The 25,581-nt window shown below is 37.2% G+C and overlaps 1 protein-coding gene across 3 annotated transcripts in view; it reads right to left on the bottom strand.

Annotated features, from left to right (window-relative positions):
- Nucleotides 1-1,131: 1,131 nt before the first annotated feature.
- COL11A1 (collagen type XI alpha 1 chain) overlaps nucleotides 1,132-25,581 on the bottom strand; it is a 164,123-nt gene continuing 139,673 nt past the window's right edge. For all 3 annotated transcript variants that reach the window (XM_075422261.1, XM_075422263.1, XM_075422262.1), the window contains 13 exons: nucleotides 17,154-17,207; nucleotides 16,624-16,731; nucleotides 16,485-16,538; nucleotides 12,132-12,185; nucleotides 10,704-10,811; nucleotides 10,054-10,107; nucleotides 9,929-9,964; nucleotides 9,770-9,823; nucleotides 8,675-8,924; nucleotides 6,278-6,390; nucleotides 5,392-5,460; nucleotides 4,483-4,716; nucleotides 1,132-2,773 (listed from right to left, as the gene is read on the bottom strand). In XM_075422261.1, coding sequence (XP_075278376.1) covers nucleotides 2,627-2,773; nucleotides 4,483-4,716; nucleotides 5,392-5,460; nucleotides 6,278-6,390; nucleotides 8,675-8,924; nucleotides 9,770-9,823; nucleotides 9,929-9,964; nucleotides 10,054-10,107; nucleotides 10,704-10,811; nucleotides 12,132-12,185; nucleotides 16,485-16,538; nucleotides 16,624-16,731; nucleotides 17,154-17,207 — 1,335 coding nt within the window. In that variant the 3' untranslated portion in view covers nucleotides 1,132-2,626. The remainder of the gene's footprint in view (nucleotides 2,774-4,482; nucleotides 4,717-5,391; nucleotides 5,461-6,277; nucleotides 6,391-8,674; nucleotides 8,925-9,769; nucleotides 9,824-9,928; nucleotides 9,965-10,053; nucleotides 10,108-10,703; nucleotides 10,812-12,131; nucleotides 12,186-16,484; nucleotides 16,539-16,623; nucleotides 16,732-17,153; nucleotides 17,208-25,581) is intronic.

Raw genomic sequence — 25,581 nt, 5'->3', positions numbered from 1 at the left:
AGAATAACTAGCGGTGGTGAGTTGCGTTCATGACAAGGATAAATAGTAAGGCTAAAGCCTTAGAAGGGCTAAGGAATAAACCTGATGAGTCCTTGCCTGAGAGGTGTAGAGGACTCAAGTTAATTTCCTCCTTCGGGGTGTTGTCAGCATGAACCTTGGCAAGATACTTTGACTAATTCTGCAAAAGATCTGGGTTTGTTTGGCTTCTTGCATACACCATTGCAGTCTTAGAAACACTGTTCTCCTGTGGTCTAATCCTGACTGCCAAATCGCAGCCATCTTTATTTTTTTTACCCAAATCAGCCTAAAGCACCTGACCCAGAAGTGTCGCTTTTTAGATAGGGTTGAACAGCTCAGCACCTAGCTTAACCCAGCCCACTTGAGCTGCAGAAAATAGCTGCTGCTCTGTCAAACTTACTGGAGCTGCTTTCACAGCTATTGTGGGCATAATCAGAGTTCATAAAGAACAGTTAGCAGATTAAAAAAATATAACCTGTTTTGGAGGAGGCCCCAGGTGACATGTGTCACATCTCTAGCTTGGACCCATCACCAGGTCTGGTTCCACTAGCTATAATAAGGTACTGGAAATTTTGTGTTCCAGTAGTGTCTAGGTCTTGGTTTAGCTTTTGTCTTCTGTTTCCCATCAATAAATAGGGTCATTTGCCTAGCTTATGGGATCCTACAGGGATAAGTACGAGATTGTGAAACACTCAGACATTGTGTGTTGCAAGAGTGTGGCTGGGGAAAGAATATCGGGTTCCTATCTTGTGTTTGGTAGTATTATGTGGACTGCTGCAGCTACAAATCCATACAAACTAAATGTGAAATTAGCAGCCTTGCTGCATGCTGCCAATGACCAGATCAACGTCTTTTCTATTAACACTTCTCTTTGCAGTGCTATTGCCCACTGCTTACCAGGACATGTAGTAAGATTGTTTTGGTTTTTTTTAAGTCTGAATGGTCTGGAAGCAGAGTGAAGTTACAATAATAACAGTGGGTGAGTTCTGGACATTGACAAAAGAGAATGACCAATACGGGTAGACAAGACTTGATTTTATTAATAAAATTTGTAGTTTCTTCTTTGAGATGACAGTTACAAACTTTGGTTCAAAAATAAAATATGAACAGCAAGAAGTTGACTTTTGAAATCTCACTTTTACATGTATAAACATGCGTAAGAAAATACCAGTTGGAAATGAGCCAGCAGAAACTAGTACTATTTAATTTAACAATTTATAAGAAATAGAAACAAACATTTCTTTTCAAGTCTTACATATATTATGAAAAATAATTACAAAAGGATTTGTGCTGTAAAGCTAAAATGCAATTTCTACTTCCAACTACCTGAATAAAATGATCAGAGGGAAGGCCAAACCAACTTTTTTTTTGGTGAGATTTGAATAACAAACAGTTTGGGCCAAAGACAGCTCTGTAGGAAGCAGTCCCCTCATATGTTGCTTAGCAACTATGTAGAATCACATGACCTAGACATATTGCATCCCTGGCCTTCAGGTGAAATAACAGCAAAAAATATTTCATATTAATGGGATGGGCAAATATTGTATAGACCATTCTGTGGAGCTTCTAGTATCCAGTTCAGGAAGCACACATCCGTCATTGCTTACATAAACATCTAAGTAAACACTGCAAAAAATCCATAAATAACTGTTTAGAATCCCGTTTTAATATTTATGCGATCAAGTCAGCACAATGGAAACAAATTCAGATGAAACTGAAAGAAAAAGAAGGAAAGCTATATGACTGGAAGGAAAGCTATATGACTAATTTATTTCTCACAGATTTTTAACAGATCTCTTGCATAGAATATAAACTTGTTTATTTTAGGTAGGTACAGGTATCTTATGAAATTTTGGAATTAGGAAAGAAAACAAGAAGTCTGAGGAAAACAAGAAGTCTGAGGTATAGCACCATGGAACACAGCACCTTTGAAGGTGGTTTCATTATTGAAATTGATCATCAGAGAGTGACATCAGCAGAAAAGGGCTGTTTGAGTGTGCTGCTCACCATCTTCCAGTTTTGCCACCGTAAGTTTTGTCGGCGACTTCAAATAACAAAGCTCTTCAACAACAATATATACATAGGGATTTTATTATTAATCAGAAATGGAATTGGCTTCACTGGCAATTACAGCTTTATTTTTTTCAGAATACATACACAATATTGACAATGTAGTTTTGTAATTTTAAAATAAGAGCCAGATGCAATTCAGAGACACATGCAAGTTTTGGAAATGGACAGAGAACTAACAGTATAGTACTGTACATAGAATAATTACAATTTATTAAACACTTTCTTAACACCTCTTTGTTGTAATGGAAGGAGCACCATGTCGTTCACTTTCTTACAGCACCAAAGGAATCCAGAGGCGGGGGGGTGTTCCTGAAGTGAGCCCTATGTTGTCTGTCTGTGCCACAGCATCTTTGCAAAATAAGTTTAAGTCATGTGATTCTGGCCCTACAAGGGCAACAATTACCTTCTAGATAAGACATACATACACAGCAAGACATATTTTCTATGCCATCCTTATTCAAAACTTGCATGTGGCATGAAGTGGGTTGGTAGCACCAAAGTGCAACATTTTTGTTGATCTGATTTTGTCTTAAGCTTAACCAAGGAAGCAGACAGGACTGACTTCAAATCCAAACTTCTGGTTCTGATCACCAAAGTCATTGATCATCACATCAACTATAGGCACTTGGTCTATTTTAGGTGTGTTGATTTCGATCACTGTCTTTGCATAGCCCTTTCTTGCCTGTTAAAAAAGAAGCAGAAAAAAGCAAACACAGTTACATATCAGAGCAGTATGCATGTGCTGTAGATCTTCATAGGTTATCTCTGAACAGTAGAATTTATAAATTATTGCCCTCTCATGCACCAGATATTACAAACTCTAAGGCTTATGTTTTCTTAGAATTTTATTTTAAAAATGGACATGGAAAGTTTTTGATTTTAGAAAGACATCAGCCCATAGCTTTTTGACTTACTAAAACAGGCCTACAAATGAAGAATTACTTAAGACATTTCATGTTAGGGAATTGTGAGTTCACATCTATACTTTTTAATTCATAATAACAATATTCTCATAGCAGTGCACATGTCTTCCTTGTGAAGAAATCACTGATTCATTCTGAAAAACAGAAGAAATATCCACTTCTGAAGAGTAAGACTGTAACCGTCTCACAAAATGTTACAGCAGCTGTTTAGACCAGAAAGAAAGTAGTAGTCTGACAAGACTGCCAGCTGATGCACTTAGAAACCAGCTTTGAAGGCACACCCTTAGTTCCTAAAAAAGGCTCTCTACCTCCTCTAAATATCATCCAGCCAAGTCATCATATTAGTTATCAGGACTGCACTTCGTTCAGATGATCTCTAATATCTTGCTGAGACCCCTTTCAGCTATGCCAGGGTCTTCGAGTTTAGATGAGCATCCAAGCTGGTAGATCTGAGTGTTTTCAGTTTAGTGACAGAGTTACACCCTAAATCACTTCGAGCTCTCTCTCTACACTGACCCACTGTGGATAACAAAAGCAAAATAAATATACAGGACATACAGAAAGACGCCCATGAAGCAGTTATGTATTAGAATCTCATTACCGGGGGGAGGAGACTCTGCATCTACCTGAGCTGCATCTCTGTCTCGGAGCCAGGTAGGTGTCCTGGGACTTTCAGGTCTCTGATTCACTATCAGGAACTGCCTTCAAAATGCTCCCATATCAAAACCCAAAATAATTAACGAGACTTCATATGTCAGTTGCTCCTTTGATGTCTTTGTTTCAAAGTGTTCAGTACAAACCATTGTGTTTCTGAAAGGAGGTAACAGTTGCTATGCCTACAAAGACCCTGCTCGAGAGGGGGTCAGAGAGCTGCTGCATGTTTGGACAGCTCCAGGGATTTTAGCTGATCTGAGAGAGGATTCTGAAAGGTACAATCCACAAGCTTCGCCCGGGTTTGACTCCCACAAAAGGAGAAATGGAAATACAAAGTCACATATCAAACCATGCAATTAATTCAAGATGTTGAATACATACATATGGCTTAGTTCATACATGTTTTTACCGTATTCATTAAATATTCCATTTGCATATGCCTTGATTTTTAGTATAAATATATTTTGCTGATGAGCTCCCTTCCCTGATTGTGCATTTTTGCTTCTGTTCTTCTCTTATACAGTGCTCATACTAGCAGATTTAGTTTTAGCACATTGGTGCTGACAGCCTGTACCCATGCCAGGTTTGTTCCATTTCTGATGCTTGGCTTATGGTTATTTTTTTTTGGTACATGCATGAAAATTAAATAAGGGGCTAGTGTACTGTAGTTAAAAATCTACTAAAAGGCAGTCTTTTAAAAAGAAAGTGTTTAGAAAACTTTTCTCAGAAGAAAGCTGTGAAAAAATGTATTTGTTTGATTTCTACTTTAATTGACAAGTTAGTTTCATAAAGACTCTTCTGAACCTCTACTTACTGCACAGCCGTCGTGAAGAGCTTTGATGTAAGGATTGTTATCATAAGACATTTCTTCATCATTCGATCCTAAGAACCTTAGCGCTTTGTCATAGCTGTCAGATGATGCATCATGCCAAGCTACGGACTGATGACAGTTGTAAGTGAAATTTTGTCTGGCAGAGGCACTCAGTAGTTTAAGGAATGTCATTTGGACCATATTAATGGAATTGCCTTCAACATCTAAATAGGAAAGCTGGAAAATATAAGAAGTTATGTGATTATTTATCTATTTCCATTGTTAAAATGCAAAACAAAATTATTGTTGACAAAAGAACCACCTAAGTGTCCTTAATAAAAAAACAACCAACATAAAACATTTCATGGAGTTTTACAATTCAATAAAGCTATGACTCAGTAAATAGATTTTCATGTTGTAGCCATGCATTTAGGATGAAAAGCTACATATTTTAGCTTCATTCTAATGGGAAAGACAGAGAATTACTCCTACCATACAGTGAGAACAGCCGAATCCCTTTAGGAATCTGTTTTTAGTTAATTGTAAAGTTATGTCAGCCTGCAGTCTCATCTTTGCATACTCAGTATATTTCCAGTTACCTAGAATGGGGCAGGGAATCTGTGCTCCAGCTACCTTATTAAGGTTCAGTGGTGATGTGTGGTCTGCCAGAAGCCAGATCCTCACCATCAGCTGTGCAGGTGACTACTGGGATCATTGTGGGACAATACAGAGTGGCATCCTGCTGTCCAGTGACAAGAGGCCATATAGCTGCTCTAATATTTAGGACAAAAAGGCTGGGGCTGAAAAGTCTTTTCATCATCTAAATATTTCTAAAATTCCTTGGGATCTATTCATCACTGATAACATTGTACTTGAGTTGTAAATAACTGTTACGTTTCAGTGACAACTTACAAGTTTGCCTCGCTTAAATTCACTAAACCAAGATCCTGGATTCTCCTTTGGCCATGACGATATTCTAACCTGTGTGGTAAAACAGCAGAGAGAGAAGCATTTAGAACATATGGTCACAGATATGAAGGTTTTACATTACCTGGGACAGATTTCACATTAGATCGTAAAGAATGGTTCTTCTTTCTGAGATCTCAGCCTCCTTAAAGCTCTAAAATAAGATGTTTTTCTTGTATAGAATGCCTTTAAATTAGTGACTTTAAATGGAATCCAAGGTGATAGCTTATGAAGAGAGCTAGTTCTATTTAAGGGAGACTGTTGTCATGTTAAGATTCAGGTAAACTGCTGGTATAAGTTGTTCCTGTGAAGAGTGTCTAAATAGGAGTTTTCACCGGTGTTGATGCTGATAGATCTCTGTCCTTTAGGCAAACTTTTAGAAAGCCTTCCTCTACACCATATGCCCCATCAGAGGTAATTTATAACGAGTGAGGACATTGTTAATATACATAATGTTTTACATCTACTTTGCATAGGTATAAATGCATAGATATAAATGAACCTACAATAGAAACACAGTAAGAGTTTAGCTTTTAGGTGGCAAATGCTAGATTCTGCCCTTTAACTGGCTGCACAGCTATGTTGCATTCTGAAATGTAGCGAACATTTAGCAAGCAGGTGCATAGATTCCCTGTCTGAGCAAGAGTGAAAATGCTGTTTGTTAACTCTGTGTACCATTTTACCACTTCATTCAGATTTATGCAAATTTCAGTATAATCAGAAAGACAGATATATGAAAATGTGACAAGTGTAATTATCCTGTTTAGTTCAACATTGCAACAGCATGGTAGGATCTGTCAGCAGCTGACTGAAAACACAGATTGGTACTTACCCCTTCAGATTTCTTATCGGGGTAGATGCAAGTTTCCCCACCTGCTGTGAAATTGCAGTATACTTTGAAGGAGTCTCCAGAACAGCCCTGATTAGGATCAATCCAATATTCCCCTAAAACAAATGAGAAAATAAATATTTGCCTTACATAGTAGAAATGGTATTTGGAAGATCCAGGTTTTACTGCTGCCTAATGGTCCTCCAAAGTTTGTAGCAAAGTTATTTTATCTGAATGATGAGAGAAAGCAACCCTTTCTTTTCTGCCGTGTGATTTGTTGCTGCTGTTGTTGTTTATGGAAGGTAACACCAGGATCAAAGTCTATTTTTATCTGCATCCTTTTGGTTTTGTCTAATTTTACTTCAAACCATGACTCTGTTGCGGGATACTGCTGAGGTTTTGGAGAAACTGCAGAAACCTCAGTCTAGAGGAGGAGGGACATTATGCGTGAAACATATGCTGCAGGTCTCAACTATTTGGCCATTTCAGTATTTCAGCTAGAAGGATCATTTGTGCCTCTGGTGACAGTACTCTGAGAAGCAGAGCAGAGGCAGCCTTAGGCAGAAATAAGTTATGGCTTAGGTCAGAGAGTGAAGTCTGGCATCATTTGCATACCTAGCTACATAAAAAGGTGGTCACACAGGGCTTGGTGAGGTTGTAGCTGGCACAAGTACCAAAAGCTTCCATTGAGAGAGATATACCTCAAGCAAAGATGTTTTTTCCTGCTGGGTTATGAAGCTGCAATGCTAGTGAAACTTCAGGCTGCTTTAGTTGATAAAAACACCTTAACTAACCAAGGTTAGGTGACATAGTAGGAAAGACAGTTAAAACTTGCATGAGGCTTCCCATAGTTTCAGCAGTCCTACCAGACTGCCACAACTGAGAATTCAGACCCTACAATGCTAGGGTGAATGCAGGCTGGGGATGAAAGAGAGCCGCAGTCAATCCAAGGTCCATTAAAAATCAGCGCTTTTTAAAATTTACCATTCTAATAATAACGATGATTTCTGTGATGTGGGTCCTTATCTCCATCTAGTTTCACAGCTAGTGTGAAAAAAATCATGTGAAAATCACATGATTTTCTGGCACTACTGTTCTAATCCAGTTTCAAGCAAATAGTGGAGGTTTCAAAGAGGTATGACAAATCCTTTCACCAGTTCTGTCTTCTGACAGGGCACAGACAAAGCATTGATGGTATTTTAAAATTCTATTGATTCAGGCTGTATTTACTGAAATAATTCTCTCCTACCTGTAACTCTTGTCCCTGGAGAATTCTGTATTTTAATGAACGCATTTACTTTTATTTTAACCAAAATAAGATTACTTTGATATGAAGAAAGCACCAAATAATAAGCAAATACTGGTAAATGAAGAAGGTGAATGTATTCTATAAAAAACATTCATTATTATGAAGGTACTGAATTGTAAAATATGTACTTTTCATATAGCACATACACTGCTTAACTACTCCTCAAGGCAACCATCTGTTTTTATCTATCTAGAGTGAAAGCAATAAAATATTATTAACTGTCAAAATCTATTTTTGCTCCTATTTAAAATCAGAAAAATATCGCTTTGAACTGGGAAAAATATCCACTGCAATCAAAAAAAAATATGAAAGGATGAAAACTCTGTGAAGGCTGGCTTTCATTTAAATCTTTCCAGAGGGGTAAACTCAGTTAGAAAAAAAAGAAGAAAACAACAAAGAATAATTAAATCAAGACAGTTCGTCAGAACACAGTGGCTTATTCATACTGCTCTGCATTTCATTAAGCTAGCACTTAGCAGCATTAAACAGTATCAGAGAAACTTGCATGTCTGTTTGCTGAATGATGTAGAACAAACAGTGGTCGTGCAGTAGAACAAATTATTGTTTCTAAGGGTAAAAGAATAGTAAATTTTTGACATTCATAATCAATAATTAATCTCATATAATACCAATGCTATTTTTTATTATTATGCTAAGCTAAAGTATACAGCTAATAAAATAATTCTTGTTTCTTTTAAAAGAAGCTATTGGCTATCTCAGCATGCTGTCATTTGTGGTTTTACTTTCCATTGAGCTAAATAACATTCATCTTTCTTCCCTCTCCTGTTTGGATAGTTCTGGAAATGCAAGGCCCACCTTTTAAAACAATAACTGTTTTTCATTTAGCACTTCAAAAAGTTTTAAATCTAAAACTAGATCAGGTTATGTATTTAAAGAATTTTGGCTTTTACCAAGATAATATCTCTTATTTACATTTTTTAAACTTTTATACCTGCAAAAATGGATTTAATGTGAGTGTATTTATTAAGCAACTATATTAACCACCTACCAATAATTAATTATTCTGCCAGAATATTTTAGCAGATCGTAACTTCAGCCTTGTTTGCCCTTATGATGCAATATTAACGTACCATCTGGGAAGTCTGGGTGGCAGAGTTGCAAGTCTTTGCAAGTTCGGGCTGGGTTATTCTGAGTGCCCATTGGATACTTCATATGCTCAATGTCTTGCTTCAGTGAATTCAAGGAACCAAAGATCTCTTCCATGCCATCGGAATAATCCAGAATATTATCACCAGCATCAGACAACATGTAATCAGGAGATCTTCTTGTCTTTTTGGGTGACTGGATTGGCAGCGGCTGGATTACCTCACCCGGAGGACCCTGAGTGGAAAACAACAATATCTGGTTACTTTTTTGTTTGCTTTTCAGCTGCATAAATACACAGAGGAAGACCACAGAACGTGGCTTGAAGATGCTTTGAATAGGCTTTCTGTTTCTTTATTTCACTTATTTCCTTCCTATTTATGCCAAGATGGTTTGATTTACTTGCAGAAAAAGGTGATTGTAGAAGGCCAAACCATTGTGGTGCTCTAAACTCTTCCCACTACATTGATGTTTTGGGGAAGAGTGTGCTGCCTTTGCATGAGTTAAGTGTGCAGAACTGGCTTGCGATTGTCTCTGTCCCTCGCAATTCCCTCAAGCACAGGCACAACCTATAACAAAAGAAAACTGTGGATGTTTCCTATGATAAAACTTTAAAATTCCACTTGGGGTCTATAAAGCAATATTTCAATTCAAGAAATTGAAACACTTCATTCATATTTGGACTGTTTTCATTTTAGGCTGTTATGATATGAAAAAGAAATAGTAGAAACAGAAGAGTATTAACGGGGGGAAACCAAAATAATTCTATTTCTTGTGCTTCAATATAACACATTAAATAGCTATTGCTAGGGGATTTTTTGTTTATGGGTTTTTTTGTGTTTTTTGTGGGGTTTTTTTGGTCTTTTGTGTTGGTTTTTTTTAAGTTTCTGTTGGCTTTTTCAGTGCAGACAATATATTTCTGTGTCTGGTGGATCTATGTTTCCTGAAAAAAACGAATTTTCAAACAATCATTAGTATTTTCCTTATCTGCAAGTTCACAAATGGTGTTTTCTACCCTTGTCAAAACAGGGTCATCATGTCAGTGTAATGTGCATGCATGTCAAATAAGAGTTCTTACTTACTGGAGGACCAGGTGGACCAGGTAACCCACTGTCACCCTTTTGACCAGCAGGACCCTATAAAGCAATGAAAGAAATGCAGTGTTGACTATGCTACACAATGTTAAAAAATAACCCACACAAAAGTTAAGTAAAAACAAAAAAATATGGAGAATTACTCACACTGGATCCTTTGGAACCTTTTGGACCTTGGGGACCCTACGGGTAAGAACATATAACTATAGTTGGAGTATATTCCACACAGCACAGGAGTGTTTTGAACAGGAGGACTGGATGAAACTACTTACAGGTAAACCAGGAGGACCAGGAGGTCCCAGTGGACCAGCAGGACCAGAAATTCCCTAAGAAAGAATAAGAGAATAAGTACAGAACTAAAGTATTCTACATACTGGACTGGATTGAAAAACACGTATCTGTGAAAACGGTAGTCCTACGAAGCATCCAACCCTCATGAGTTTTGATTTAGGCCACTTGCTAGGGTCCAAAACAGTTTGTAAGTTTAAAATATCTGACTGTTTGAGTTGCTTGTAATTGTTCTTATGCTGCAGTACTTACAGTCACAACTGTGTTCCCCTTCAGATTGCCTTGGAAACCTCACTTTTTACATAATGCCTTAAAGCACAGCTTAATAACAAGGAGAAAGGAAGCTACTGTAGGCAGTGCATTTAATAAACATGATGAGATTGGTGCTGTTAGTTTTATCTTGTCCCTAACCTAGGTGTATGTGTTTCCTTCATGTTCTGAAACACCCTATGATCTCATTTTAAGCTGTTTAACTTCACTGTGTTTGTACAATGCCTAGGCAAGTTTTAACCTCTAGCAGGAAGCTTTGGGTGTTAAATGTTTATAGCTACTTTATGTCTCTTGAAAGAAAGACTGGAATATGTACACTTTTCTGCGTGGAACTTGAATGAAAATAGAAGTATGTTTTACTCACTGCATCACCCTTGGCTCCAGGAGATCCCTGTGGGCCAGGAAGACCCCTATCACCCTTTTCACCCTGTTCTCCTGGAGGTCCGATTAGGCCAATCAAACCAGGATGTCCCTAAACAAGCCAGAAGAAAATATAGTTAAAACTCAATATATATAAAGTAAATGTGTTTTGCAAACATATGAATTAGAGCTTTCAAATGCCATCACTGTTGCTAGACAATAATTAACCTGAAAACAATTATTCTGAAAGCATGTTCATTATTGTTAGTTGCCCTTTAGACTTGGAGATTTTTTGCAAGCTGTGACTACTTATTCAGTGAAAGAGATCTAAGTGGCACATAGTCCTTACTGAAACTGATATAGAAATAACAACTTCAAATTTCATACCAACTTTCCCATTTAGATGTTATAAGCATATTATGAGGTTGCACATTTTTCCCCAGATGTAATATAGCTGTATAAACAGTTGATCAAGCACATAAACAAAAACTGAAATTCACAAGATATAATCCTATTCCTATCCCTTATCTGTACAGTTTTTCTCTGACACACAAGCAATCAATAAATTGTTGGGACTCTGTTAGAAAATGCTATCCTAGATGTCACAATCCATTATTTCAAAAGAAATTATTGCTACTAAACGTTTACATTTTGTTGTTTTAAAATAAAAATCTCAAATTCTTTTTATTTCTACTGTGTTTTCATAAAACCAACAGTTCTCTTTACATCAGCATCTTTGGGATTTTCATTGCAAGGAAGAATCACATGGTCAATAGATCACCACACAGGTTTCTTTCTACGTATCACCAGAATATCAGAAGTGGCTTAAAATTTCACAATTACTATTAAGGCTATGGGAGGCTGATTGATAGACAGGATCAGTGGTCTTGCTTCCTGATACAAAAACCCTAGTGTTTCTTTCCGCTAATTGATCCGAGGGCTGGAGCACCTCTCCTATGAGGACAGGCTGAGAGAGTTGGGCTTGTTCAGCCTGGAGAAGAGAAGGCTGCGGGGAGACCTGATTGCAGCCTTTCAGTACTTAAAGGGAGCCTATAGGAAAGATGGGGACAATCTTCTTAGTAGAGACAGCAGTGACAGGACGAGGGGTAATGGTTTTAAACTAAAACAGGGTAGGTTTAGGCTGGATATAAGGAAGAAATTCTTTACAATGAGGGTGGTGAAACACTGGAACGGGTTACCCAGAGAGGTAGTGGAGGCCCCATCCCTGGAAACATTCAAGACCAGGTTGGACAGGGCTCTGAGCAACCTGATCTAGTTACTGGTGTCCCTGCTCGCTGCGGGGGGCTTGGACCAGATGACCTCTAGGGGTCCCTTCCGACCCAAAACTTTCTATGATTCTATGATTCTAATTTGGTAAAGACTTTTAAACTGGATCAAAATTACAAAGGCACAAACAATGAATAAAGTATACCTTCTCTCCTTTGGAACCTGGGTCTCCTTTCAGGCCAGGCAAGCCAGGTGGACCCTAAAAAAATCAAGGGAAGTAAAGTAGCATTTAAATTACTTTATAAGTAGAAATCCGTAAAGGATTGTATGATGAGAAATCTGTGAAGCAGAGGGTTCCACTAAATTCTTCAAGAGCACTGAAAGCATCCAGTGAAGCAAGTGGTATTTTAAAAAAATATTCAAATAATTTTTTGTTGATTAGCCTAATTTTGCTTGTGATTACATTACATGATCTCATTTATTACTTCCACCGTCATTGCTGTACCATATTTTTGTTGCTTATTCTAGCCTTTTCTTTCATAAGCAGCGGGAAGTATCCTCTTAATTTGTTTACTCCCAGTTTACTACAGCTCAGTACAATTTTTGCAGAATGTAAATCAGGTTGCTTATAATAACTGCTCCTCAATATTGTTTTGTAGGAGAACTACCTCATATTTTGTTCCAGCACATAGGATGTTGTCTTGGGATTATGGTTTCCTTGACTTGCCTCCTGAAATTCCTGTATGACCCTCAATAATGCATTTAAATCTATATTTGCAAAATATTCAAGTCTTTTCTACTCACCATTGCAAGCTTACTTAATGTGATCTAGGTATGCTAGTTCCACTGACATCCAAGCTTATGGTCCTTTGTCACTTTTGTAAATGTGATTAGCTACACAAATTAGGTTTTGCAATACTAGTCTGGGCAATCCTAAACGCTTTTAGGAACTGCTTTAGTCACTTTGGGCCTCCACTCCTCATTTTTTGGATAGGGATAACACCCTTACCTTACAGAAGTGCTAAACTGACACCTTTTTAGGTACTTACATGGTTCACATCTTATAAGCAGCTTACAATTTTTAATTTCTATTTACAAGCCATTCATTATGCAGCACAGTAAAGACACACATTACTTTATGAAACTGAGTAAGAAATACTCTTAATTCTAAGTTTTATTTGCAGCTGTCCCTAAACATTACTCTATGCAACTAGAGTTCTGTAAACAGAAATATGCTGGGGCAGGAGACAGAGCTGTGAACAAACAACAGGACATCGATAGAACCATTCTACAAGCCCTTCCATATTTTTGGGGTGGGTGTCGGGAGGGGCGACCCAAAACATTCATTTTCTTCAGGTGGTTCCAATGCAAGCTGATGTTTAGAGAATCCATTGGAAAACTCCATTGCAGTCTTGCTACTTGGGAAACTACTGGAAAGGATAAACGTATTCACATGGATAGGTCTTACTTTCTGCACATCCCTTGCAAAAACCACTGAACTGTTTTCTTGTAGCTTGACACAAGCTTCTTTTCCCTGACAGTGTTTTATTTTAACTTTACTGGGGTCACAAGAGCAAACCATTAAAGATACTATTTTACCAATAGTCAAAAATATAGCTGGAGAGATAGTGGAGAAAAGATTACATACGAAGCTTGTTAAAATCTCCTTGGTCTATTGTTTTGTCTAGCTTTTTTTTTTTTAATTATTTTAATCTTTTTTTATAATTTTAGAAGAATTTGGGGGGGATTTGAGAAATCTGAGGTTCAAAAGAATGGCGGTGCTGGTTTTGCGTAATTTGTACAGAATGAGGTGAAAAATTCAGGCCACAGGGTGCATATGCAAGCACAGAAAAGGCGTTAATTACTCAGAGGCTATTAATCTCATACTGAACAGGTACGCATGAGGTGTAGAGCTGCTAGACTAAGTCAGTATCTCATCACTACTAGTCCTCTGCTGGCAGTGGACATCTGTGAAGTTACGATAGGGACAACAGTAATAAGTGACCTTTTCAACCTGGCACAGATTGAAAAGTGCCATAACACTTCATGTACAAAATATTATTCAGTGCGTATCCTTTCCATCTCTGCTTCAGGATATCATTAGATGCAAAAGCCTAGGTAAATACATAATTCATGAATGAAAAGTGAATTTTGTAAGCTTTTGGAATACAGAATCAGACATTTTCACCTGCAGTGTGTTGTGCTCTACTGCAAATATACTTTCACATTCTTGTCTTGATAGCAATCTGCTGTGGAGGGAGGGAGGGGAAGGAGGGAGACCTGACCTCAGCAATGTTTACATATAAATTTTAATTTCTTAAAATCCAGAATAAAGTTAAAGTTGCAGCAATGAGTCTAATAAAAGTTCTCGTTGAGCTGACAGGAAGCCTGTGCATTTGGGAGTATATAGTTCATTAATACACTCCACTTCAGATTTGAATTGAATATTTAAGCTCTCAAATGTTGGAAGAGAGATCTTTTGAAGATGTATTTGGAGGCTTCTGATGACTGACATGTGGGAAAGGGATGGTTCTTATTGCTGAATAATTGTTCTCTGGCTTTTAGATTTGGGCACAGAATTGCAACTAAGGAGATCAGTTTTCAGTTCCCTGATTTGTCCCCCATGCACTTTATTTGTACATTGGGCACATCTAAAAACTATGGTGAACTCTTTGGAAAGTAGAGGTTTTCATTATGGCCTTAGCACAGAAGGGAGTCCTTTCCCCTACAGCTTCTCATTCATTGTTCCCAACCTTTGGCTTACAAGCAATACGTTATCCATGAAACTTTAGGCAAAATTAGAATGTTAAAATGAAGGGCAACAAAAAGCTACAGTGTAAGGTTTCTTCAGCACATTATTTGCTCATTATTATTTTCTGAAATGAATGAAATTATATGTAGGTGCCATTGTAATACCATCTATAATTATACACGCAGAAGTGATCAATGGATACACCTATGCACCAGATCACTGTTTGTTGGAAAAAAAAGGAAATTGCTCACGTTCACATATGTACATGAATGTGAAAGATTGGTTTTGGGTAATTCTTAAGTTATGCAGCATTCAGTTTAAATTCCCCATTTTTTCCACCTTCATTTTTGTATGCTGGAAAAGTCTGATACAGAAAATTTATTGCTGATGCTCAGACCCTGAATTCTCACTGGGGAGGCTGGAATGCTCTTTGGAAAGATTTTGAGTTCATGTATATAGCTTAAGTGCAGAAAATTTCAGTATTAAGGCTACCCAAGGACCTGTATCCTTTGTGTCCTCTAAATCCATATAGGAAAAGGAACAGAGGATTTCCTTTACACTTGCTACTCAGAGCCTTACTTTTCCCCTTTAAGAACCACACCATTTCTGAAGCAGAGGATAGCTCCTTATTGCCCTGTTCTCCTAAAGTAATCTGACTGTTTATGTTGCCATAGTTAATCTTCTGGCCAAAATAATAGAGTGGATTTTACTTAGGATGCGATAACAATGCTTACAAACTGTAAAATGCCTTGACAGTGTAATACTTGTTTATTTTTTTTTCACCAAACTATAACAGTCCATGTTTTGTTTTGAAGCTTTTTATTCCCAATGCGTCACTCAACTGTGATAACAGAGGTGAACTCTACTTCAATGAGTTTAGAGAGCAAGGAATATGAGATCTTTCCACTAAATTGGATCACCATTGCTTGAGATGTGAAGAATGAACCTGCTGGCCATACTGTTTAGTTTTGGATTTCTGCACATAATGCTGAATAAGAACACCAGTATTGTGCAATTTGTGCTCACAGTGTCATTTTTTCAGCCTGTTTGAAAAAATGCACTAAAATAGTAAGTGTAAATAGAAGCAATGACATAATTTGATAATATGTCATCTATAAGCTTCCCTTGCTTTAATCATATTATTAACACAGAGTAGAACCGTGGCGTTCCCTAGATGACCTAGAAACTGGGAGCTTGGTTCATTCAGAGCCTTTTTAACACTTTAGTCACGGATTATATTTCCTGGAACTACCACAATGAACAACACACGTGATGTTGCTGTTCATTTTTATAAAACCAGAATGTTTTCTTATTTGGTGGCCCCACTTCTGATTTAATTTTTTCTTTCTCTAAGGAATAGATATGATCTAAAACTTTACCCTATGAATATTGTTTTCCTAAACTAGCAGTCATTAAAATCAATGGATGTACAAAATTTACCACTGCTAAGGAAACAAAATGATTTAAGCTATTAAGCTTTGCTGATGTGGGGACAGGAATAGATTTTTGATTGTAAGCTTCGTTCATTTTATTTTTATTTTTAATTCCATTCAAGGACTTCAAGAATTTAGTTTTACACTGCCTTTTTACCTGGTATAACTCAGCAGGATTCAGCACAGCTGCCAACTAAAGTAAAGCAGTAAAATGAAAGCAGTCGTGTATCAGATTTTACCAGCACAGAAAAATAGTGACTTTGTGCTAAGAATTGACTGCTACATTAATTTTTTCTGTATATGCACAGACACGTCAATGGTATATTTTAACGGGTGCTTTTTCTGTGTTGGCACTGCAAGGAAGGGTACTCACCAGAGGTCCAGGAGGGCCATCCTGACCTGGTGCTCCAGGTAGACCTTGTTCTCCCTAGAGAAGACATAAAGTTTGCTTTACCAGAGGATATACAAGAAATGCAACATCTAAAATACTACTATATGCTCAGCTTGCTTACCACAGGGCCAGGAATACCCCGGAGACCCTCTGGGCCAGGTTTTCCTGCAGGTCCCTGTGGACCAACTGGACCTGTTTTTCCAGGAGCCCCTTCTGCACCAGGTTCACCCTAGGAAGAACATAAGCAACAGGTCAGAGAGGAAGAGCTGACTAAGCTTGACACTGTAGGGATATAGAAGCTGCAAAGTGAGAGCAAAGTTTTGTCACTCCATTTTTTAAGAGCTATTCTAAAACAGTGTTCTGCACAGGACGGTTTTCTGAACAAAAGTCTGATAGCTTCATATAAAGATGCCAGCAAAGCATGCTCATCTTGCTTTTCTGCAGCAGTGAGCTAAGTTGGGCCTGCACTGGTGAGAGTCCACTGTGTACTCCATTATGTATTGCTACTAATTCTGGCTCTTAATTTGGATTTTATGGTGTACCTATTATCTCTTTGATAAGTTTCACACTCGGTGCATGATGAGCAATTTACATTTTGTTTATATATAGTTTACATTTCCATGCCTCTGAAAAAAAGCTTGAATGTATTACCTTTGCACCTTTTTCACCTTGTCTGCCTTCAGCACCAGTTGCTCCAGGAGGTCCCTGTAAAAGATGGAGACTGAGTTCATAAATCCGTTTTCTAAAATATTACCAGTGAAAAAATTCTGAGTGCAATTTCCACTGTATTAATAAGTAGTAAATACTAACAAAAGAACATTAAATTTCTTTCTTGACATTTTATTCATAGGATAAAAATCCCAATCTGTCACATCAGCTCTTTTTCCCCTTCATAAAATTTTCTGGGATTTTAGGATAACTAGAAGAATATATATCGGCTAACTCTGATATGATGAGGTTAAAAACAAATAAATAGCACAGAAAAAATCAAAACAGGATATAAAAGGCAAAGGAAAAGAACAATACTAATTTACATATACAATAACAGTTTTAAACTTGCTTTGCATTTGCTTCTATCTATTTGCTGTAGTTTATCCACTGATTCAGAAAGGGCCTGTCATTCTACAGTGCACAGAATGGCATATACTTCTGTATTCTCTAAGCAAGGGATGGGCTTAGTAAGCCTTCTGATTACATTTGGACAGCCAAAAATTGACACATGCCTTAATATTACCCAGTAAATATGAAAAGAAAAACAAAAATCACATTACTAGAGGTTGTAAGGAATGAAAAAAAGACACTGACTACAAAGAGCACTTGGTGTCAGGTTTCCTGCTATTGCTCTAGGAAAGCTCTGACTAAGAGGGCAGAAGTCCGTACTGCAGGAGGATGGAGAGGTGGGATAAGGTGGGATAAGGTTCAGGTGAAGGCCACAAAGCAAGAGCCACAGTCATCTGGCAGCACTGTGACTACCTATTGCTGATGTCACCCATCTTTCATTTTCTTAAGGTTTTAGTGAAAAGTAAAAGACGTTTTTCTCCTCCAAAACATCAAGGGCTGATTTTCAGGTCAGAGAATTAATATTCATAGCTTCAGTTATGAACAGAAGCAGTATCTAGAATCTAATGTACTCTTTGAAAATGGTTCTCTCATATATACTTAGTTGAGAAAAGAGACAGTCAAGATAATGGACCAACTGTTTTCCTACAAGGTTAATGTTTAGCCTGGGAAATGTCTTTATTACAAGTAACTATTTCTTGCCAACCAATGGGCAGCTTAAAGCAAAAGGAAAGAAATGTGACTGATGAAATACAAGGTGATTTTCTGAATCTATAAAACTTACTCCCTAATACTCATCTGTTCCTTAATGCAACAAGCAGTTTGTTCTGTAGAAATTAAAAAAGATGTTTTAAGGACCAGCAACAAGAAAAAATCAACCGCTTCAATTTATTTACTGCTTTTTACTTCATAGCAATAGACACAAAAATGCAGTCCCCTAAAAGTAAAGCATTAAACCACATTCTTACTTTTACAGAAAAGAACTGTTCTTCCAGCCAAGCATCTTACCTATATGCTTTGTGAGCTCAGAGCTTTAGAACAGAGTTTGACCTAATAGCAATTTTTATACTAGAGCTGAATTTCGCTTAAACTTTTTATAGCCTGAAATATTTCATGATCCACTACTACTGGCACATAACTTGGGCCACTCCACAAGTTTTAACTTAATTCCTGCAAATTTACATTCACTTTATAACTATTTACATAGAAGTATATTAAGATCATTCATTTGCTTCTTAAGTTAAGCTTTCTCCAGGGTCGAACTGAACATCTACAGTACTGTATGAACCTTTTGGCCAACAGAGATAGTTCAGGCTTTCCATCAAAGGTAATGCAAAATGAGTTAAATTACCCACAGTGAACTTTGGTCATTTGTCATGGGTATCAACAGGTTGTTCTCTTTGGTATTTGTAAGAGCTGTAAGTGGTAAAGGACTTAGTTTCACCTCTTGAAAATACAGAAATGCTAAGCCCTGCACAGTGTGGTCTGCTGACTCTTTAAAGCAGGTAGAATAATTCAAATCACTACTGTTCCAATAATAATCTTTGATGCATATACCCCTTTGTGTAGGTTGTAATTGGTTGGGTGGGTAACAGTTCGCAGCAATCACAGGAAAAATAATTAGTAGGTATATAAACAAACTCAGGAACATTTTAGAAACAGGACTTTTTTTTCTGACATTAATTAATTTACGTGCCCATTGTCTTTACTGCTTTGAAATTCCTTTCACTCAAGTTCCCTTATGGATGATAGCCTACCCTACCTAAGAAGCTGAAAAGGGTTGAGTGTGGTAGTTTGTATTTGAGTTATATGGTCTCTGCATAATCTAGAAATGCAGCTGCAACATGAACTAGCAGGGCTAAAACCACGGTGATCGCTAAATTACAAATACAATGAATCATGATTGCTAAACAAAGGGCGTGCGTTCATTATCAAACAGTGCCAATGCTGCACCAGGTGCAAAGCTGCTAAACGAACTGTTCTTTCTAACAGGCTGTGATTGCTGGCACGGCACAGATGGTGCTTCTACAGAGAAAGACTGCTAATCATTATTTATCTTACCTTCCTACACTTGAGTTCTTGGAGTGCCTCATAAGTTTTAACTGACAGAAAAGATCTCAATAACAATAATTTTAAATTAATGCATGGCTCCCCACCCTCACCACCCCAGCTACCATGGTGATTTTTATGTTCATTACACTTCAAGTTTGGACATATTGCCTGATACATTTTATGCAGAACTGAGAAAAGAAGTCATACAGAAACAAACTTGTCCTCAATTTTTGTTATGTGAACCTATTGGACATTTTTGTCTGCTCTTTGATATTTCATAATTTCATTAAAATATTTTAAACTATTGTTCATAGCTGTCTGTCATCTGACTAAAAACATGATTTCCAACGCAGAAGAGCATTACCACATTTCATCAGTCTGTTAAGATAGGAACCTGGTGTATTTTTAGGTATTCTGTGTGTTTTCAATCAAGAGAGAAAATCAGTTTAATTTTTAAGAGATGTGTGCAACCTCCTGAGGCAGCATGATGCTGTAGCCAAAATGCAAAAATCCCCTTCCTAGAAACACTTCCTTTTTTTCTAAGTTACTCAACTTTGTATAGAAAGGCAACTAACCAAATAAACTCTGCTTCTCAAAATTTAGAGGCTGGCTTTGTTGCACTATTGACATCTGTTTTATTGAAAACAGACAGTATATAAATTGTAACATTTTTTAATTGATACATGGAGCCTTATGTGTATGTGATCTAGATATCTAATTGACTCTAATAATGAAAACAGCCAAACAGCAGAAAACACAGCTGAAGGGCCTAGCACACTGAAAGGTTGAGAGGAAGATAAGCAAGAAGTACTATCTGTGTTGATTTTTATTGATTTTATGTTAATTGTTTTAACAATGAATGTTCTTTGATGGTGTCTTTTCCTCATGCTATTTTTAACATTTTTCAGCTAGAAATCAATTAATTCAAACTAAAGATATTACGCAGTACTCTATGGCAAAACAAAACAAAAAAAAATCATGCCAAAAGTATGCACAAAGAATTTAGTTTCAGAAAAAAATAGTAACAAAATAACTGTAGAGTGATTCAGTCTTTGTATCGACATTTCTTGATAAGCAGTCATTGGATCAGGAGGCCTTTTGAGATGTTCCACTTCTCATTGACCATGACTCACTTATCTCCTACTTTGGAAGGAGAAGCTGGAGAACACTACACCTCCTCAGAAACACAGTCGTCACACAGTATGCTGTTGGTCAATGCTGATGCTATTATGAGAAACAGGAAAGCTGTACAGCTGAGAACTCTCACTGGCAAGCCCATAGCAATTTGTGAACTCCCTGGTTGTCTTAGATTGCTCCAACAACAGTTAACGTTATAATGCAGTTTTTTGTCTTCAGAACATTTAGGAACACTTCAGAAGCTACATTCTTCTGTGAGGTTGGCAAGTTTCATTCCGCTCTTTTCACAGACAAATTCAGACAGCAATATTACAAATGTTTAACACGCATATAATGGGAAAAGGATTAGAAAAGGGCTTTCTAGTCCCAGAGCTGTGCTAGACTATCTGTCTGTTCAGCTTGGAATGTAATATACATACATGTAATATACATACATGTAATGCCTCAGGCTTTCTAGAGAATCTAGGCTGATCAGTGGAGAACTTGTGAAAGGATTTGATGATGGAAAGAGAGGAAGGTGCCCCATCTCAGCAGCCATTCTCAAATCAGACAGAACTGGTAAGGCTAGAGTTGGGTCTGGATAGCTAAGAAGTCAGCAATCCGCTGTGGGCTACCTCCACCAAAAAGCCTATTGTGCTGGATATATAAAGTAAATATGACAGCCGATGAAGTGGTAGCCATTGTGTCTAGCCTCTGAGGTCTTGAACTGTGTTCAGTTTTGAGCCACTCACTACAAGAAGGGCATTGAGGTGCTGGAGCATGTCCAGAGAAGAGCAATGAGGCTGGTGAGGGGTCTAGAGAACAAGTCTTATGAGGAGCGACTGAGGGAACTGGGGCTGGTTAGTCTGGAGGAGAGGAGGCTGAGGGGGGACCTTATTGCTCTCTACAACTACCTGAAAGGAGGTTGTAGTGAGGCAGGTGTTGGTCTATTCTCCCAACTAACTAGCAATAGGACGAGAGACAATGGCCTCAAGTTGTGTCAGGGGAGGTTTAGATTGGCTATTAGGAAGAATTTCTTTACTGAAAGAGTGGTCAGGCATTGGAACAGGCTGCCCAGGGAGGTCGTGGAATCACCATCCCTGGAGGCGTTTAAAAAATGTGTAGATGTGGCACTTCGGGACATGGTTTAGCAGGCATGGTGGTGCTGGGTTGACGGTTGGACTTGATGATCTTAGAGGTCTTTTCCAACCTATGATTCTATGATTGATCTGGCAAGATGCTTAAATGGGCACTGAAATCTGCAAACTGAAACAATGCATGTTTCCTAGGAAGTTCATGTGCTATGTTGAATCAGGAATACCAGGAAAATTTTTCAAGTAGCTCTAAGAGATTTCTTAAATAGTATAAGTTTACTTTTAAAGTTCTTTCATTCACATCATAAGGCTTTGGTGGCTTTGGCTTAAGATAAAAATGTAATTTTTGGAAACACTGTATTTAACTGCTGCTGAGCATTCTTCAGAGAGATGATGCAAACCTGTTAGCACTGGCCCTCTAGAATGCTAAATTTAGCACCAAAATATTGCAATTTAATTGCTCAAGTTTTCCAATCTATAGTTATGAACATATATATATATATAATGTATATTACACAATTGATAACTTCATTTTCTTTTGGACTTCAATAACAATTATGACATGCTTTTACTTCTACACTATTCTCATTCACATTCTGTGATCAGTATTCCATTACCTGGCAATTTCTGCCTAAGAAAGAGTAGCAAATGCTTCTGAGTATGTTCCTTTTATTTTAGAACTATAACCTTTTTGGGGATTACCAAGTATAAGAAAACTTTTTTAAACCAGGGGAAAGACGTTTTCCCCAAATACTTCCAACATTTACTCCTGTTTTTTTATTGTTAGTATCTTCTTTTATTAAAAGTTATAAAGATAGAATTTATACAGAATAAAAACCTGTCTTGACTATCCACGTAAAGCAAGTTGTGTATATATATGTGTATTCTTGTATATAGGAAATATTGAGCACAGTCTTTTATTTCATTGACAAGATAGTCTTGAAAAGAATTACTATTTTTTGAATTCATTATAGGGTATTTTATCACTGAATTCAAAAACAGACTTAGTCAATAATAAACTAGTCTCTGAAAGTCTGATCCAATGAGTATGTATTTTTAAATCATTTGGTGTTTTGGGCATTGAGCCTCTCTTGCATTGAACTGCAGAATCTGGCCTTCCATTTATTAATGATACAATCACTTCAGCTATATGTTTCCCTTGATAGATTTCATAGATCTAATTTTCTAAACGGTATGTACACAAATCCACGCTAGATTTGCACGCACAATTACCATAACTACATAGATGTATAAAGCCTTCTGAGCATGTATTTGTCTGATCTGATACACGCACAGATCATTTCAGAGGTCAGGATCTGTAAAACATTAATTATGATTTAATGAAAATTAACAAAAAATATATGTAATCACTCAGAGATTTTATCAATGACTATGTCACAAGCTTTGCCCTTCATAGATCATTTTTTTGGCCTATAAATATATATATGTAATCTAGTCATTCATCTGAATATAGGACTTAATTCTGAAGACACTTTCAGCTTTGTAAGGGAGAGACCAGTGTATTTGTGGTATTTTGACTTTCTGAAAGGCAATGGTGGAAATACTTTTTGGAAGAGCAATTATTAGGTCTGAAAAGTAATATCTTAATTAGGGTACACATTTTGTGGATGCTCAAATGATCCATTCTTGTTTCATCCACAGATTTAACCTTTTATTTTGATTTAGACTTGACCTAAGTAGTCATTAGCATGCTAGTCAATTTTACCTCCTCAGAGCAGGAATGTGGAACAGGCTTATTGTTCTGATATGTACTTCCTAAGTGGTATTTCTTAAAAGAAATTCACCGTACTGCTTGTCCATGAGACCCTTGCTCAGTCTGCAAGGCTCTGGTACTTACTGTCAAAGCCTTTAGACCACAACAGTAAAACAGTTTTGGTATTTGCTTATCTCACCAACTAATAGTAATCCTATTACTGTTGCCCATAAATAACTAGGAAAAATAGTTTATTCTTGACCTTCACTTGATAGTTGAATGCCACTGTGAGTAGGTATCTGTAGCTGAAGTCTCTTCGATACAACGGGAAAACTCTATTTAAATCCACGTCTTTCACTAGAATTTGTTTTCCAGGGAAAGCTGAGGGAACCTCTTTATAACTGGCTACGCTAAACACAGATTGCTCAAAACTCTGAAACCTGGTAATAAACATAATTTCATAAGACCATGCAGTGAAACTGAGTTCAGATCAGTTCCAAAATACAGGGGAAGAGGGGACTGAAAATGAATAACAGACCGCACAGTTGAGGAGTTCAAGGGACTAGATTTAAAACTATGAATCCTCAGCTCTGCGAGCTTATCATTTCAGAGACAGAAAAACAAAAAATTGGGTGGAATGTTGCTTTCTAGTACTGCACCTCCATAGACAGCAGTGTTACTGCTGAAATGGTATATCCTTCTTAATCTGGATGAAAGGACACTTGTTAGGACTTTTTTTGAAATTAATTCTACCATAAAAAAATGTTCTTCATTAGTTTTCATCAGCTGTATGTTCATTCTGCCAGCAAAGCATGGAGCTTTCAATCCTCCACTGTTTCCTTCTGGTATAATATCAATACAGTACAGACTCTCTACAAGCTTGAAACATTCAGGTACTCAAGTAATGTAGAATCTGATTCTACAAAATGTCCTCTTCAGAATTCACGAATGGGATTACTTGGCAATGTTTAGCCATACATTTTCCCAAATTTGGAAATGTGTCAAACTACAGGTGATGGGATATTTGTGTTTCTAAAGTGTTTTTCTGTTTAGGTACAAATCAGATGCAATATATCTGATCTATTAGGAATGAGCTACTGCCTTTCCAGATAATAAAGTAGGAAGTTCTAATTTGATGTCAGACAAACATACTAATTGCTAATATTCAATCCAGCCATTTTTCAGTTCTGGTGATAAGGTTGCTAATGCTACCATAATCATTTACAGTTTACCAATGTTTTGCAAGCTGGTGTAGCAAATAGATTATTGTGTAAAATAGAAAAAACTAATTAGGCATGTCAGTTCACTCAAGCCTACTAAATAGAGCAATTTAACACATTTTGTTAAATAGCTCTCAGTTTACATTTAATGATGCCCCCTCCCTAGTTTTTTAAAGTGTAAAAACTGCATCTGATTGCTCTTTGAAGCAGACCTAAAGGTTGATGCATCTACTACAGTTCTGTAAGTGTAACAGTATATACTGGTTTTGATTAGCTGTATTTGTAAAGCCTGTGAACCTTCAAAGACTTTACAAATAATGGAATGGCTTCATAAGTTACACAAATGTCTGCTTGGTAATTTTGTATGCAGAGGGATGACATAGGTTTCCACAAAAGCTGCATGGAAATTATTTTATTTCAGAGGCTAAAGACACCAAAGCAGACACATTCTTCCTGCTCCCTGCCAGCAGTCACGTGCCTAAGGATGATCTCTTGTATTACTCTCATAATCACTCACTACTATTAGCCGACTAATTCAGCACACACTGAATTTTTACCCTAGCAGACACTGAATTCTGTGAAAAGAAAAAGTGCATTTATAGATAAGGAATAGATGCTTCCCTATGTATTTTTGTTCCTATGTTCCGTGTAACCCACGTTAAAGAGTTTTCTCTGCTGTTTCTATTTTCTCATTTCTCCTATCACATTACTTCAAAGAAACTTCAAACACCATATATGAGTGTCACAACATGGAAAACAAGTAGTTGAACTTCTCTACAACATAGTGTCTCAGAAAGAGAAATGTGTAAGAGAAAATGAGAAAT

The sequence above is a fragment of the Opisthocomus hoazin genome, chromosome 6 (genome assembly GCF_030867145.1).
Source record: "Opisthocomus hoazin isolate bOpiHoa1 chromosome 6, bOpiHoa1.hap1, whole genome shotgun sequence".
Lineage (NCBI taxonomy): Eukaryota > Metazoa > Chordata > Aves > Opisthocomiformes > Opisthocomidae > Opisthocomus > Opisthocomus hoazin.
This window is presented reverse-complemented; position numbering and strand designations above follow the sequence as displayed.